The 17,250-nt window shown below is 42.7% G+C and overlaps 1 protein-coding gene across 6 annotated transcripts in view; it reads left to right on the top strand.

The window, feature by feature from the left end:
* Positions 1-17,250, top strand: part of RBFOX2 (RNA binding fox-1 homolog 2) — an 88,345-nt gene that overhangs the window by 41,885 nt on the left and 29,210 nt on the right. For all 6 annotated transcript variants that reach the window (XM_084278089.1, XM_084278085.1, XM_084278084.1 and 3 more), the window contains exon 4: positions 13,144-13,197. In XM_084278089.1, coding sequence (XP_084134215.1) covers positions 13,144-13,197 — 54 coding nt within the window. The remainder of the gene's footprint in view (positions 1-13,143; positions 13,198-17,250) is intronic.

Genomic DNA, 17,250 nt, shown 5'->3' on the forward strand with positions numbered 1-17,250 from the left:
AGGACAATTGGTAGCATTTACCTCAGCTGGTAAATTACACATGAAAACTGTAACCGTGTTGTTCATATCAAGACGTTCAGTGTAACGTAACACTGGATTTCAGGGGCAAAAATCACCAACCAAACTAAAAATCGTCACTTTATTTCCCGGTAAAGACTGGGATTAAACATAGACTTAATATATCCCTTGCAAAGCACTGTTTTTCAGTTGCTTGGAAACTTGTTGAAATATTTATGCCTTTCCTCATGATCCACTTCTGTGATGAAAAATTGCTGCGAGGAATTGGCCAACTAGCAATTGCATGTGGAAAAGCTAGTGCAAGTCGGATGGTATTTTACATTGTGTATGATATACGTTCTGTTTCTTTTGACCGAATAGTTTGTCTTCCCTACTCTTTGTATGCTGTTCATCGTTCTCCATTTATAAGCTCGTTGAGGAAGAGTTTGTTCACATGAGTATAGGTGGTGACTCATTCCCTGTGAACAGAGATAAATGAGCTAGATGCTTCATGACCTAACCTTCAAGTAAAGTTGTCTGTATATCATCATTGGTGATATTTGACTTGGCTGTAGGATGGTTGATGACATGTTGTAAAGTCTTAAGAAATATTTTTAATTAACAGTTGCTGCCTGTTTAAGATGCAATGCAGAGGACACAAATCGGGAAAGTCCCAAGCTCTTGGCACCTTAGGCTTTGTGTGTGTGCCTTGCTTTTAACAGCTGTTCCTTCCAGTTCTGCAGTGTTCCTGTTGAAGTTGTTGCTTCTCTTAAAGCATTGGTGTGGGTGTGTATGCACACACATACACACACACACTCTCCCATAGCGTTACAGTATTGTGAATCACAGAATCAGGGGTTGGAAGGGACCTTGAGAGATCATCGGGTCCAACCCCCCCTGTCAAAGCAGCTCCCTAGCTCATATTGCACAGGTAGGCATCCAGATGGGTCTTGAGTATCTCCATGCCAAAATGTGCCAAATTCATGGACTTCAAGCTTAGACGTCACTAAATGAGTGAGGAATTGGACTTAGCACAGGTTGGACAGTACAAAGTGAACAAAATGCGCAGAAATGTTAAAAATGTCACTTCAGTTAGAGTCCCAATTGCTGTATATTGTGAGAAACTTTGCTCCTTGTTCTTGAAGGTTTTTCTGTCCTTTGAAGCTATTTTCGGAATGAAACCAAATGGAGAGGAGGGTCAAAATGCAGGAGGGCAAGGCTATTATTCAGTGGGTCCTGGCCAGGCTGGAGAAATGGGCTGGCAGGAATTTAAAGATGCTCAGCAAGAGTGTGACTTTCAAGCCTTCTGTCTGGGAGGGAGTAACCTCTGCAGCGGTACAGTCTGGGGGCTGCTTGTCTGAAGATATTTTGCAATGAAAGATTTGGGGTGGGGGTCCTGATGGACAACAAATGAACCATAAGCATGCCCTTGCAGCAAAGGTGCCCAGCTGCACCCTGGGCTGTGTGAGTCACTAGCCAGCAAGCCCAGGAAAGCGGTCCTTTCCCTGTCTTCAGCACTTTGAACTGCATTTGGAACAGTGTGTCTAGTTTTGGCTCCCCAGTGCAAGAAGTGCACCTCATTTAAGTGAAATACAGCAGCAAGCCCAGTGGGCACCAACCACTACGATAGTCAGGGAGCTGGAGAACATGGTGTGTGAACAATGTGATACCTGGGCCTACTCAGCTTTGAGAAGGGCAGGCATGGGGGGATATTTTTGTTGTCTGGAAGTACCTGATCAGAGGATACAGAAAAGATACAGCCAGATTCTTTTTAGTTGTGTGCAATGGTGAGAGAACAAACACAAGATGGAATATGGGGAAATTTCTGTTAGATATCAGGAAAATATCCTTTAAGGCTTTTGACTTGAACAGAACCTGGCCAACCAGATCTCCTTAGACCTGCTCTGAGCAGGGGTTGCACTAAGTGACCTCTGGAGCTAGGTCCCAGCCAAAATTGTGATTCTGTTGCAAGAGGCCTGTGTTTGCTTCCATGTTGCTCATACATTAGCTTGTCACACTCTTGACATCTGTGGGAATGTTTTCAGGGTGAAACTCATCTCCTGGCAATCTGTGCTTGCTGGATCTTCTCAGTCGCCTGTCGGGCTGTGGTGTTTTGCTCTGTGCTTTGCAGGGCTGTGCAGGAGGCAGTTCCGTCCGGTATGGATAAACCGGTTGCTGAAATCACAGCCAGTTCTCGGACCACCTGCTACAATCTGTACTTAGAATGTCCTACTCTGCGCCGCTGCTGCTCCCCTCTCCTGGGAGCTGCATGCCTTACACAAATTGTTCTGTGTTGTGCTGTTCCTTCCCTTGGTTTGATGACTGGCCCCTTTCGTGCTCGTTCACCTTGATGCTGTTTCCTCTCTGTGCTCCTGATGTGGGGTCATGGATGAGATGGAGATGACATGAACTCCCCTGTCATGGGTCCTGGTGACTCTGGTCTCTGCATTGCCAACTGGGAGACCCAGGCAGGCTGAATGAGCTGCTGTCCCAAGAAGTGATTTGTAGAAAATGCAGCCTAACTTCTTGCATTAAGGTTTCTTATCTTTTTATTTATTTATTTATTTTTGGACCCGTGTGGTGTCACTTTTTGCATGTAGAAGGAATGGGGAAACATGCTACATGAGTGGATTCTGGTCTCCTTCAGGTTATTTGTTGTTTATTTTTTTCTTTAAACATAATCTCAAGTTCCAGCAGTGATGTGATTTTTAACTGGGGTAAGTGGTATATTCGCTATAAAATCTTTTGCTAGTTCACTTGCCCCTGTGTTTGCAGAGAATTCTTCCTACTAGAAGAACATTCGTCTTTTGGGGCACAAAAAAGCCATGTGCCATTTTTCTGTAATAGAGAACTTGGCTAATTTTCCAAGGAAATAATCAGTGGTCCTTGTGCATCTCCCTTTTTTCTCTGTGCTGCTTCTCTTGGCATGCTCAGAGCTCCAAGCATAAGAGCATTTCTCTCTCAGTCCTTCTTGCTCCTATTTCTTTTTCAGGATCAGGATGCTTTCCCTTGGGTGACTCACTGAAACCAACCCTTTCTCCTACAGGGGACTCATGGTTGTCTGAGTCTTCAGCTGTGGCTAGCCTGTAACCCCCATCTTCTCCCTCTCCCTTCTGTGTGTCAGGTCACATCTCCTCAACGTCATATCTGAGAGACTCAAAATCCTTGCCTGGAGTGATTTTTCCCAAGCTACTGTAAAAACAGAGGAATTGGGTAGACAGCAAAGCCGTGGAGGAAGAAATAAATGTGATGGTAGGGAGGGAGTAAAGAAGTCCCCTGAGGATGGAGCTGCAATGCGAGAGGTCAGCCCAGTCCTGGGGCACAGAACATTAGCTAATGCTTTCATCCAGACTTGGGTAGAGATGGACTTCAGACATGTTGTCCCATGGGTGATTAAATGGGTATTACATAACACTCTCTAAACTTTCACTGTTCAGGAGAGCTGCAGACATAAGGATTTCCTGACAAATTCAAGCTTTTCAGGCTTCAAAACATCTCTTGCCTAGTATGTGTTTCAAACAGGTCCCTGAGAGATCCTCAGGAATGGAGCAAACATTTCTTTATGTATGTGCTTCTTAGGGAGGCAAAATAGGCTGACTAAAACAGGTAATATTTACTTGACTTTTCATGATGCCAATAAAAAGACTTCCAGAAAGCTTCTAGAAGGAATAGGTCATTTTTTAATGTACACCATTCTGCACCCACTGTGGAATAAATCAATAGTTGACCTTGTTCTAGCAGATAGAGAAGAGTTAATAGCTGACCTGAAATCCCACTGGTTGCCTAGGCACCAGTGATTGTTATTTGTCCGTATTTACTTTGTGCAAACAGAACATGGCATCAGGCAGTAATGTAAGGAGCTTTAGAAGAGTCTGTTTCTTCGAGTTTAAACAATTGGCAGGATAACTGCCTGGGAAGGTACCTTTAAAAGGGAAGTGTTAATGGAAGCTATAAAGTATTCAACAAAATCATACTGATGGCCAAAAAGGCATGATTCCACAGTCGTCAAAACTGTGTTAATAAACCACAAAGCATTCTTCACATTAGGCAGGGAGGATGAAGAGGAGGAAGAAGTAAGTGGCAGCAAATATAATTGCAAACTTAAGCATAGAAGCAGGTGAGAAAGGAAATTAGCTAATCATGGAGTTATTGATGGTGTAGCTTCAGAGGAGAAGGCATCAATTTTCTACGTGCCAACAGAAAAGATCTAAGTGTAGGTACAGTATAAAATTAGGACACAGTTGTGTGTTCTGGGGAAAAAATACAAGTAACTATAAAAACAACAGCAAAAAAACCCAACAAAAAATCCCAAGTTGCTGTGTCTGTGAGTGAAGGTATTTGTATCATATTTGGTTTTGTGTATAATTTATAACAAAGGATGATACAGTCACTGCTAATATTAAAAACCAGCAGAGTTTGACAAGGTACATGCCAAAGCAAAGAGCTCTTTTATTTGTTAATTTTTAGCCAATTCTTGTAAGCTAGGGGAGTTGCAGAAGGCTGGAATGCTGCCCACTGGGATTCAGTATGGAAAAAACTGGAAGGAATGACCCAAAGAGCTATGAATTATCTATCGTGTTGATCTGAGATGATAATAAATTTGGAAAGTTTGGGAAAAAAATTAGAATCAGAAGAAACAGTTTAATATCTATTAAGCGTGCTTTTGTGTAAGGTAACGAGCATCTCTGCAGACAAATACTGTCTTGTCTATTTTGACAAGATTATTCAAAGCAACACTGATAAAGTAGAACATGCTCAACCAATTGAATTCATCCAAGTGACCAATGTTGATTTTTTAAGAAAAAGAATACTTTATCTCAAATAAACACAATAGACATTAGAGGGATTGAAAACCTCTTTAATGATAAATAATAAAAAGTAGTATTTACTCAGGAGACATCAGTGATGAAAACTGTTTCTAGTGTCGGTTTCCCCTGGGGATCTGTTTCAGTCACAGCCCTGTTCAGTATCTGTATCAACCCATGGAGACTGCACTATAAAAATCCTTGCCAGTAAGTTTTGCAGTTAAAAAAACTCTTCTGAGGAGGAGGAAAGAGATAAGGTTACTGTTAGAGAAGGATTTGAAATGCCTGGTTAACTGATGATAAATCCAGTAAAATTGTGTTTGATGCAGTTGAATGCAGAACATTGAGTATGTGGGAACCAGGCTGTACTTACAGGATGGGAAACACTGATTTGGGAGAGTACTAGTGGTCGTTGAAGATAGTTGCTTCAACAATGCAAATGGGGGTGGTGGGTTGAAGGAGGAGTGTGATCTTGCTCATGTTGAAAGTTGAAAAGACTGTGACTGCATAATTTTTCAGAGATCTGCAAATCTGAGATCAGTTTAAAGCCAAAAGGATAATCTAGGGCTTGGAAGAGGAGTAGCTTTTTAACTGTATAAGATGTTGGGAGCATGATGTACTTGGCTTATTAAAGAGAGGTTGGGAGATGACAAATCTGTTCTGTACAGGTGCTTATGCATGGATGATACCTGCTAATAAGGGGTTTAGGTCTTGTTTACACTCATAATAAGATTTTCCAGTTGGAAGCTGAGATTTAACACAATTAACCTTGAAATAAGAGAAAAATTCATAGTCATTTAGGCTAATTCAAACAATGGATTAACTTAGCAGGGAGTAGAATAGTTGCCATCAGTGTTCAAAAATAGTTAGCAACTGTCTTCAGAATCTTACTGTCAGGTTTCTGAAGGACATTCTTTGCTTAAGGTGTAAGGACTCAGACACGATGGTAGCTGTCTTCTCCTTAACCTCTGGTAGCCTGTTCCCTTCCTTACAGGACTATGCATGCAGAAGGTAAGTTCATATTTCCCTTAATGTGGTTCCAGTCCTATCAACTACATGCTGTGATAGTGGCTGTGCTTGTACCTCATGGCTGAAAGCTTCAGTCCTTCCCTCCTATGCTTCAGGAAGGACTTTTCATCCCAGTATAAGACTGGCTGGAATACTCTGGATAGCTCTGGACTTCAGAGTCAGATGGACTTCTGAGTCTCCTGGGTTAGACGGAGGCCAGGTTGAACTGTCAGCAAGAGGAAAATCCATCTGTTCTCAAACTGAATCATTAATTTCCTCCACAAAGCCAAGCAAAGTGGATTGTTTTGGCACTTCATACAGGCATCATTTCACTAAATCTCTCTCACCTATTTTGAGAGCCGGAGTGTGACAAGTTAGTAAATTCTGAGAAACATCCATTCTGTGGTGAAATGAACTTTGCTCAAGAATCTTCCACTATTTTTTAAAAAAGAAGATAGTCCTTATTTTTATCTTCCACTATGTTGATGATGATTGCAGGTGAAGGTGGAATAGCACAGTACAGGGTGTGAATTTTCTCATGCTCTGGCTTCAGACATTGCCTTTTTTAAAGCGTGCTCACTCCATGGCTACTACTTGTAGGCTGTTAACTGTTTCTGGTGGAAAAATCATTGGTCCAGTTGATAAACAGGTTTTGTGTGCTATCAGCTGCAGCAGTAATAATGCATAGCTGTTTCATATAAAGGTGACCATTCTGTCACCTTTAATAACTTTCAGTTAATGAAATTATTAACCACTTCATTTATTAAATGTGATAGAATAGTAGCTACTTGTTTTTTTAACACTGGATTTTAAGGCAGGTAATGTTGTTAACCTTTTCCTTCTCTAAGCATAATTAATACTTCTACTGAGAGGTTCTTTGTGTTTGTGGTAGACCATCACTTTGTATGACCTGAGCAGCACAGCTCTGGGAGCTGAGATATTTTTGGAATCTCTCGTAGCCTTCGATCTTGGCCTCTGGGGAAACATTTTGGCACTTTGCACTTCCTAAAATATCTCGGTGGATATAATTTCTCATTCAGCTTCATTCTGGTGTCAAGAGCACAAAACACCTTCATGAGCCTATAGTTGGGGGCTACAGCAATAACAAGCTAGACTACAGCTCTTTTTAAGTCTGTGTTTGCCAGTAAATGAATTTAAATGAGTAATTCATGACACACAAGTATTGGAAGTGGCAGAAAACCACTCGTTAGGTGTGAAGAAGGTAAATAATGTGATAGACCAAGTAGCTCAGACTTGCAGGTGTTGATGCAGTTGAGGCCTGAAGTTCAGCAGTAGGAGAGCTGGGGAAAGGGGCTCTGCTTTCTGAGTGGACTGGGTATCTGAAGGAGGAAATTCTGTCTTGTGGATATGAAGATGCATTTTAGGTTTTTTCAGCTCTGAACAGTACTGACCACATTTCTTTTTTTCCCATGTCTAAATAGCACTGGCCACCTGTCATGTGTAATGAGTCCTACATGCTGATATTGGAGAACAAACACTCAGACACAAGGTGGCCTCTTCGTGACCATGCTTGTTTCCAAGCTGTTCCTGTGAGGAGGTCTCCAGCCCTGTCACGGGGCAGGACTTTGTTCCCCTGATGCTGATTGGAGTTAGGAGAGGTGCTTCAGTTTACACTGATGTGTTTCACTGGGGCGATTTCTGGAATCACCTCTTGCGCTCAGTGCTTGCTGAGCATCCTGCTTGGCATGGCTATGCTGGGGACCACGGTGCTTCTGGGCAAGGGTGCTTGTGCCACTGCAGCTGTCAGCAGCCACTGTGCTGTCAGTTGTGCTCTGTGGAAGCTGTGTGCTGATGCCACAGGACACAGACTTGTGTAGTGACCATCTGGTGGAAGGCAGCGATGACTGGATCATACATTTATCTAAGACTTGTTTAGGTTTCTGTGTGAGTTACAGAAGAGTCTGCAGTGAGGCTGGACTGAATGTCATTTAAAGAACAGTATAATGCTGTAGCTGGATTTACTTGCATAAAAGACCTGGGTGTAAAATTACATGGAGTTGTCTTCTATAACCCAGTTGTATATGGGTTCAGTTGGCACATCTGAGTCCTCTCAAATGGAGTTTTGAATGTATGCTGCTTTTGTGGGCATGGGTCCAAGTACTTTTTCCATGGCAACAGTACCAGGTTGCAGTGCAGTCACACCTCTTGGGGATGGCACAGGGCAGGAACAAGCAGCTGGAAGTGTAGACTTGACTCTGGCCTGGTGTTAAGATCTCTGAAAGGGTACCATGGGGTACTGTTCACCCCCATCTCACTGTTTTGTGTGAAAACCTTTTATTTGCGTGTCAGAAGGTAACAAATGACTGAGAAACTATGTTTCTCATCAGTGTTTACTGTGATGACTGTTTTCTGTAAATCCTGTTAGAAATATGTGTTCTTTGTGTGGCTTTCTTCTAAAGTCTGTTTTCTTAGTAAACGTGTTTTGTTGGGCAGCAGGTCAACCCTAGCAAGGGCTTGGTGCTTGTTTGTCTGTTCAGTGGGTCAGCTGTGGTAGTGTTTTGGTTTATAAATCCTTAGTGCTTCAATCTTCCTCTCAGCAAAGCAGACTGGCCTAAGCTTTGCTCATCAGGGTTGGCTGTAGCAGGATTAGGCACACTGTTTCTGAAGAGATGCAAGCCAGCTTCAGATGAGGAAATTCACATACTGGTAGTAGCACTGACATACATGCTACAATGGAGACAGCTGTTCTCAGCTGAAATTCGGTATATGCCATGAAGCTGAGAGCTGGGGGAAGGACGCTCTCTGCAGCATGGACCTATCCATGCACACGAAACACTCTTGCTCACACCACTCAAGCCTGAGGGACCTATTAAGGTTTCCTGTACAGCAGGTTGGCGTCCTGGCTATTTTTTATTTCAACCATCTTTGAGAATGGACTGTTTGACACCTTCAAGGTTTACATAGTTCACTGCACTCATTTCTAAGTGAATTTTGTAGGGCCAGTACAAAACTGCTTGGGCATACAGCATTCTCTTGTAGGGATGTGAGACTGTCAAATGGTGCCTCACATTACCTTTAGCTGTTCAGTGTTTTCTGGAGAATATGCCTTGTACTCCCTGATGCCTGCATCCTTAGGGTTAAGTTATTTGTCTGGCATGTTTTGGAGCTGATTTTGAAAGCTCTAGACAGGGAAAGGAGTCAGGGCCAGCTGGAACAGAGCACACAAGAGGGCCCCTACCAAACTGTCAGTGCCTTGGAAGGCAAAAGCTTTCTGGTGCCAGATCTCTCAAATTTATTATATGTAATGTAGTTATGGCCTCTGCTGGAAGAATCTGCTGCCTTCATGTCATCCGGGTGGAAGGAAACGCACAGCAGGCATATACCTTTCCTTGCAATTGTGATCAGGTACATCATGTTCAAGCAAGAAAATTGGGTTCTGGTCATAGCTGATGTCTGTTAATGTCTTTGTCTCTTAAAACTGCTATTTCCAACAATTCCTGATACTATTGTAGAGGAGATGGTTCTCATTTATCTGCTTTACAGAAGAATAACTAAAAGCTGATACAAGGTCACCCCAAGGAACAGAGGACGAAGAACAATATGCTGTAGCTTCCGTGACTGGCAGTGTGCGTGTATTTATCTGTCATATGGCGTGTGCATGAGCAGTTCATGGAGGAGGCTTCTTGCACAACCTGACTGAAGGGGAATGCTGGCTTCTTGGTCACATTATAAGCTTTTTAAGTCATGGTCAGGAGCGTTGGAGATGTGTAGTTCTGCAATGCCTTCTACAGAGGCTGAACTCTGCTGAGGATTTTTTTTTCCCCTCTGCTGCAGGGTTGTAAGTAGAAGCTCTTGGTAATCATTGAGTGAACGAATCAGGTCTGTGAGAACAGTGATTCATGTCTTCAAGGTTAGGGATTGTAGGGCTAGTCCTCACGGATGACCTAAGCATGGATCTTGTTTTATTTGGCCAGACCCTCTGTCTGCTGGAAAATACAAACATGCCTGTATACATGATATTTTTGAAAATGACTATGGGGGCATTCAGTGTTGACCCTTTTATTTAGACAGTCTAGCATTTTCCATACAAAAATTGTGACCTTTTGCGAAGGAGCTCTTAAACTTCCATTGTTTGCAGTAGGCTGTTGACATTTGTTAGGGGAAGCACCATCAGAGAACAAAGTGCCTTTTTATGTTCCACTAAATTAGATTCAGCTTTGAAGGGGGTATAAACTGTTAAAATGAACTAGTTCTTTTTCCCTGCTTTGGTTCTTCAGGAAAACTCTGGCACACTACCAAAAAAAAAAAGTGCCTTCAGTGCTGGACCTGCTGTAACCATTGCAGCAGCGAGGACAAGAGCCGTGGTGTTTGTAGCTGTCAGAGCAACTGTGGCAATGGTTGCAGCAGAGTTTGAAGAGTCCAGCTTGTGTCCTCCCACATCACAGCCATGCTGCTTTCATCCACGGAATTTCACAGAGCAGGAAAACCCATCCTAGCAAGCCTCAGTTCAGCAGTTAGCTCCTGTTGTCTCTGTTCCTCTTGTCCCAAGCAGGTTCTTCCCTTCTGCTTCTTCAAACACTCACAGCTCCTAGGTAGAAAGGAGGTTGGGGGCAGTTTGCGTGGGTGGACGTAGCCCACTACGTGCAGTAGACGTCAAGTGTGTGCTCGTTGCAACTGCAGGATTCGGTGATCTTAAGTCTGTTAACTAGGTAACAATGTACCTCCATCATCTCCAGGGCAGGAAGGCAGCCCTGCTGCTTCTCCTGGAGCTAAGTCATCCCACTTGCATTCAGCACTAGTGCCAGCTTTTTGTCAGCCACAAGGCATTAAACACACAAGACAGGATTTCCTGTCGGTGCTGAAACCCGCGGAGTGAGCTCAGCTGAGCACGGCTGGCAGGCAGCAATGGCAGTCATACCCAAGGATCCAAGCCCAGCTGGGTGTGGAGAAAGGAGAAGATGGCATGGCATAATTGTGCACCAGAAGCTGCACAGTTTGTTCTCTTTCAAGATGATTCTAATGAGGTAGAAAACGGTGATTTTTTTTTTTTTTTTAATGGCTTTGAAGAGTCCAAAAATCATTTTGGTATTTGCATTTCTTGAGAGCCCAGCTGTTTCAGCGTGACAAGGCTAGGCAGCTGAACTGATCTGTCAGGGATGGACCCTCCTCTTGGGCAGGGTGGGCTGCTTTCAATTCCCTTTTTCTCCTAACGTTCACCTGACCCTTTGAGCCAATTCAGATCAGTAAATCATCAAAACCCCATGTATTTATTCCTTTTGTTGGTCTCTTCTTTTTTTCACAGGATTGGTGAACAGTATCAGTCTATCTACAGGTGAGAATGAAAGCTGGGGCTGGCTTTAGGAAGCTGGTGAGACCAGACAAGGAAGAACCAAGGGAGCAGGGACAGCCCTTCAGCAGCCGCGAGCTGTTAAATTGGTTCAGCCCCTGTCGTGTAACGACACTGAAATAGTCTACATGAAGAAAGCAATCATGACTGATTTCTTTCATGGCAGTGCCCAAGCCATATGCAACAAAGACAACAAAAAGCAATCAACGGCTAATCTCCTTTATAGACAAGCCCACACCAAGCGTGGGATAGAAATAGAAAACGCATTTTAGCTGTGATTGGCACAGCAGTGGTCAAAAGAGGATCCAGCATGGATCAAGCCTAGGCTGTTGAGATGTTGAGGTTTCAAGGAAGATGCATGTTTACATTAGCATTATTCAAACTTCATGTAACGTGGGATATTGTGAATTCAATTGTTCTTTGGATGAATAGAAGATCAAGTATTGTCCTTAAACAATAGAACAGTAAAAACAACATCTGTGAACTAACATTTGTAAAAGAATACAACTATCTCCTTTTTAAGAATGGAGAATGGAAGCAGACAGCAACTATAGCTAAAATTGTTAGAAGCATTTTGTTTGCTTAAAGGCAGTTGTGGAATACTTGTTCAAGGGACTTAATAGCTTTTTATTGCTTTACATATTCAGAGCTTCTCCTCAGCCATCCAGCTCACTGCTGTAAATGTTTCACATTTGCAAATCTGGCCACAAGTCTTTCTAGCAGGGCACCCACAAATGAGCATTATAACTATTTGTCTCAGAATGGAAATGTTAATTTATAAAAGAAATGAGGGAGGGTGGGGGGGGAAGAAAAGACAAATAGCATATTAAGAGCACTGTGGGAAAGTGTGTGAGTCCCAGTGCCTGGAGACTGTGTTCATCATCTTTCCGAACTGTGAAACCCATCTTTCTTGTTGACCCTTCCTTCATCTACTGTGTTTAAATCTTCTGCAAGCAGTGAAATCAAAACTGTGTTGATGGTGGCTTTCATAAATAATGGAGTGGGAAAAATGCTCAGACACAGCATTTGTATGAGTCCAGTGTGTATCTCCAGAGTGAAGTCTGCTCTGTATGTTTGCTCCTGAAAATGAGATCTTAGACCTGTCTTTCTGGAGTGCAGGCCTCCCATTGCACTTCTAAAGGACAGAGGGTTGCATGTCTCTGCTGATGTGGTGGTACTTTCACCTATAGGCTACTAGCTTGAATCTGGATGATTCAGTAAAAATATTTTGAGATTGTGTGACCTATCTATGGTTCCACACTATCTGGTAGATCTTGTTTTCCACTTCTGCTCTGTGGTAAGTAGGGAACTCTAACCAGTTGTTGAAGCAGTGTAGAGCAGTGGGGGCCTGTTTTCATTGGGGTCTCCAGGCTGAGGCAGCAGTCAGAATTGTATCATACATGATAAAACCTGCATGTGTTATGGGCAGCCTGGTGTACGTCAGAGGTTGAAGCTGAATGTTGGGATTTGGCCATATTTGTGGTTTCTGAATCTGCCATCAATTCTTTTGAAGGCTGGGAGTTTTGGAAAATAAAGGGAGAGGGAGGAAAGGAGATTTAGGGTTTGGAATCCCTGAGGTTAGGAGTCTTATGAGACTATCCCCTCCAGAGAAACATCATCACCATTAAGTTCCTCATTGCGATAGCCACTCAGGAGGAAGATAAAATACTGAATTGCATTTGAGAAACATTGTTAGACGTCTGAGATGAAACCATATGACCATGTCTTAGATTAACTAGTAGAATGAGGTAAGAAAGAATTGTTTAGATGAAAAGGGGAAAAAGAAACTCTTCTGGAGATTGTTTTTCTTCCTTTAGACTTTAGTGAGAAAAACTGAGCTCTCTGACCAAGAGGATCCGCATGTCCTAACCTGAGAGAACTGGGTCGTGTGACAGGGATTTTGTGCCTTAGCCTGTATGCTAGCCATGGAAATATTTTCACTTCTTGCACTAAGCCAGCCCCAAAAAGGTAGGGAAAATGGACTGCCATAAATAATTTTTTTTCTCTCCCCTTGTCTCTCTGCAGCAATTCGGCAAAATCCTTGATGTAGAGATAATCTTTAATGAGCGTGGCTCGAAGGTAAGTCCTGTTTCTGTACCCGCTTCTTTTGTTTTGATTGCAGAGTAAAAGGCAGTTCATTGCCTAGAGAATATACTCTGTAGAGATCAGCAGGAATTAGTGTGATGGGGGAAGGGAAAAGCTATTTTGGGGACTGTCTCCTGTTCCCTCTGACTCCAGACTCTGAGCATGGTCATTTCTGGGCAGCATGTACAAATGTTCCTAGATGTTCCTGCCTGGAATGCGGGGTCAGGTTCCCCAGCCTTTTGAACAAACAGGGAGTCAGTCACTTGAGCCTTCATACCAACCCATTCCCGTTGCAGTAGCAATGGGTGCCCTGGGGGGAAGGCAAAATAAGGTAAAACACCTTTGGGTGATGGGAGACTGTAAGAACAAAGGCTAACCTGCCCACCCCACCTGCCTCCCCCATCACTGTTGTATTAAAATACTTCTATAGAAAAACGGTGTTATCTCACATATGAAAGGTTTTTATTTACTCCATTTTGCAGATTTACTCAGCACTTCTGAGATACTGACCTTTCATGTTGGAGATATTTGATGCTTAATATAAGCATTCTCATTCCACTTGCCCTGTCCCATGTGGACCTCTCTCCACTGAATTGGCATTCATGCACCTATTTTCATCTTACAGATACATTAAGAGGGAGGTTTTGTTGAGGGTTAATGGTAATTTATTTCTCTGGAGATGAGATTTCAAATGTTGCTCAGGTCAGCTGCAGAGAGATTCAGTGATCTTTGTCCTAATTGGCAATTGGTTCTCATCACGTAACCAGTACCACCACAATGACAAATTGATGTGATTCTCTCTCTGCCCAGGAGGTTCAGCACTGGAATAGCAGGGAGTTTTGCAGGTCAGGAGCGAGGTGCATTGCCAAAGCTCTATGGGGGAAGCTTGCACAGTGCATGTCTATACTCTGCTTGACTTAATCAATGCTAAGATTCCCATTTTCAATTAAAACAAAATTTCCCTCCTCCCCACACACACGTGTGTGCACATGTGTGCATGCACACAAGAGATTTTGAAGTTGCAATTCAGCTAAGCAGTTTTGGTTTAGAGTCTGTGCCTTTTGCTTGGATTTGAGGTTCACAGTCTTAAGGTGGCCTCTTTGCTTCAACATATATTCTGGGGTATGTTCATGTTCAGAGCCCTCTGCAAATTTCCACCCACGCTACCCATGATGCATTCAGAAATTCTTCAGCCTCTGTATTAGCTGGAAATCAGAAAGCATTTGATCTGCATACAAAAGAACTGAGCATTAGCCCTTTCTCCATCCTTTGTTTATCATTAATATTGTGGGTTTGTTTTTGTGGGTGTGTTAGGTTTGGTTTGGGTTTTTTTTTAAATAAGACAGTCTGAAGAAGTAAATGTCTATATGGCTTAGTCAGAGAGTTTTACTTCTCTGTGTGGATAGAACTCCATAAGCTTTACCAAAATAATCAGCTATGTCGAGTTTGTAAATAGTTAGTCTGTGCTCTGCTGTTCTTCTGATATTTATAGGCCAGAGCTATCTGTGAATTAGGCTTGATTTTAGTGATTTCTATTTGGCTTTGGGAATAGCCTCTGGCCTCTATCAAATCCCTACTTGTTTGGATGTAATTGCAAAAGAAAGAAAGAACAAAAATAACTGGCCTGGCAAAGTGGTGAGCTCTATCCTTCATCCTCCACTGCCTGTGCTTTCCAGAACAGTGTTTTCCTCTCTACACATGAACTTCGCTCTCTCTCCCATCCATGCAGCCCTGTATTAAACGCCCACGGCTGCCCTTTCCCTTGTAGGCAACACTAACGTTGGAGGCTTTCTGTGAAGACTTGATTTATGACTACAAAAAGCACCTTCTTCTGCAGTCACAAAAGCTCAAGCTTCTGGTTTTCAGCTAAAACAAAAAATGTTATTGCTGAAGAGTTCCTTGATGAATTTTATAATAAATTTTATGAAAAAAGAAAGTGATCCAAAGAGATACTCATCCAGTCCTTGACCGTGTGGTTTTCTACTGCTTTTTGCCATCTTACAGCAAAAAGCGGTTGCAAAACTGATAGCCTGTATTGAGGGATGGGGCAGACATCTGAACAGAATGAGAAAACACCCAAAGAGTCATTTTGTGGTATCTTTGCATCCTTCTCTATCCAAAATAATTTCTGTTTTAAAAAGAATGCAAGATTATTCCTGCTTAGCATGAAAATGGGAGGCCCCAGTGTTTGAGTGGGGTGTAGCTGCACGAAGCACCTGGTATTCACGTAACAATGGAAAAACAGCAGTTTGGTGATCTGATGGTGAAGCAAAGGAAATGGATCTTTCTGGAGGCCACTCATTCACTCTTGGGTTCTTCCTTCACCTTAGGGAAAAAAAAATCTGAATGCATTTTCCTGCCCTATGGTTTCCATTCTAATCTAATGATATGAAACCTCTCTCTCTTCTTCTCCTCTCTTGGGAATCCGAAAGCAGATGCTCCTGCTGCCTGCCTTGTGCTGTGTTCTCAATGCTCCCTTCCCTTCCCTGGGTTCCTAAGGGTTGTAGAGTTTTGTCTATATGTTTTGTAAATATTTAAAAGGTACAATGGTTGCTCCCAAACCGCCCTGGGTTCGTCCCCACCCAGTGTATGCTGGGGTTTAGCAGCGCTTTTGTCCCTGCCCGGCTGTGGCAGGAGATCTCACCCATGGTGGTTGGTAGGAGGGACTGGAGGAAGTCTGTGGTTCATGTTCTTACTTTTGAATCCACCTGAGATGACCAGGCAGTTTTCTTTGACAGCCTGAGGGAACTATATCAAATTGGCTGCATCTTCAGGATCTCTCTGTATTTTGTAAGTTTGGTGACCAAATAGAGAGCAGCGTGTGTCCATCACAGCCACCTCACACCTCAGGTTCTTGCATTTGGCTTAGGAAATGTTATTGTTGACTTTCTGTATCACAGCAGAGTAGGAGGCAGTTAATAATTAGCTCTGCTGATTCTCCTCTCAAAGCAATGTGAATTCCTGTTTCCTAACTCAATTTCTGCCCAGATTCAATCTGTTTAGTAGGATTATATGGGCCCTGGTAGACTTCACACTGATATTGCTTTGCTGCATATGAGAAACAAGATACAAACTTTATACATCCCCTGAATTTCATTGTGTTTTATTCTTGTTTAATAGAATGAAATCAGTCTTCCCGTGATGTGTTTGGGGTTTTGCTTGCTTACGGGAGACTAGCTGTTTCATTTATCCTGTTTACCACTGCATTTCTACTTCTGACCCGTATAAGTGCCTTTAAATAGCATTCTGCTCATGGTTGCAGTTTACCCTGCACTTTACTGAACCGTGAATAAAACACCTCCAGAGGAAGTGGCGAGAAAGGATTCCTGTTCCTTTTATTAGTGGAGATACATCCTCTAGAGATGTGTATTTTGGCAGTATTGTGCTGAACCGAACAAGTGGACATATTTGCAGAATTAATGCAGTCTGCCTGAGTAACGAGTACCCTGTGGCATTCATAAAGCTGCAGGGGAAGGGGATCCAAGCTCTTTGCTCATCAAGCTGCATACCGTGTAACATTCCAAGATGTGCCCTCGATGACATTCAGAGACCAAGAGTGTGTAAGCACACAGCACAATCTTGGCTGAAGAGGGAGCATTTTAGATTATTTTAAATGGTAAGAGTTCATGTTAGTGCAGATTGCAAGCTCATCGTTTCAGGATAGTGCAAATTTGTTCCTTGATGCCTTCCATTTGGGAGACCCAGATCCCCAAGCTCTTGTATAGGACTGAAGGGTATAGAGGTACTTCATATTTAATTAAAAAATTGTTTGATTAGTAGCTTACATCTTGTCTTCCTAAAGAAATTAAATCTGTTGGTGAGCAGAGTTCTGTTAGTGAACCTGTGCTACCTTGTGCAGAAACCTGTGTGGAAACACCTTCAATGTTTGCTGTTAACTGCAGGTTGAGATAAGAATATGAATGTAGGTTTGGCACCTGTGCTTAAGAGACTGTATGTTTGCCATGGGCATTTATATCTTCTTTGAACAGATCAGGTGCTTTGAGTGAGCCACTCTGGTTCTCGACTTAAGTTTCCACTCAGCGAAAT

The sequence above is a fragment of the Gallinula chloropus genome (assembly GCF_964237585.1).
Source record: "Gallinula chloropus genome assembly, chromosome: 1".
Taxonomy (NCBI): Eukaryota; Metazoa; Chordata; class Aves; order Gruiformes; family Rallidae; genus Gallinula; species Gallinula chloropus.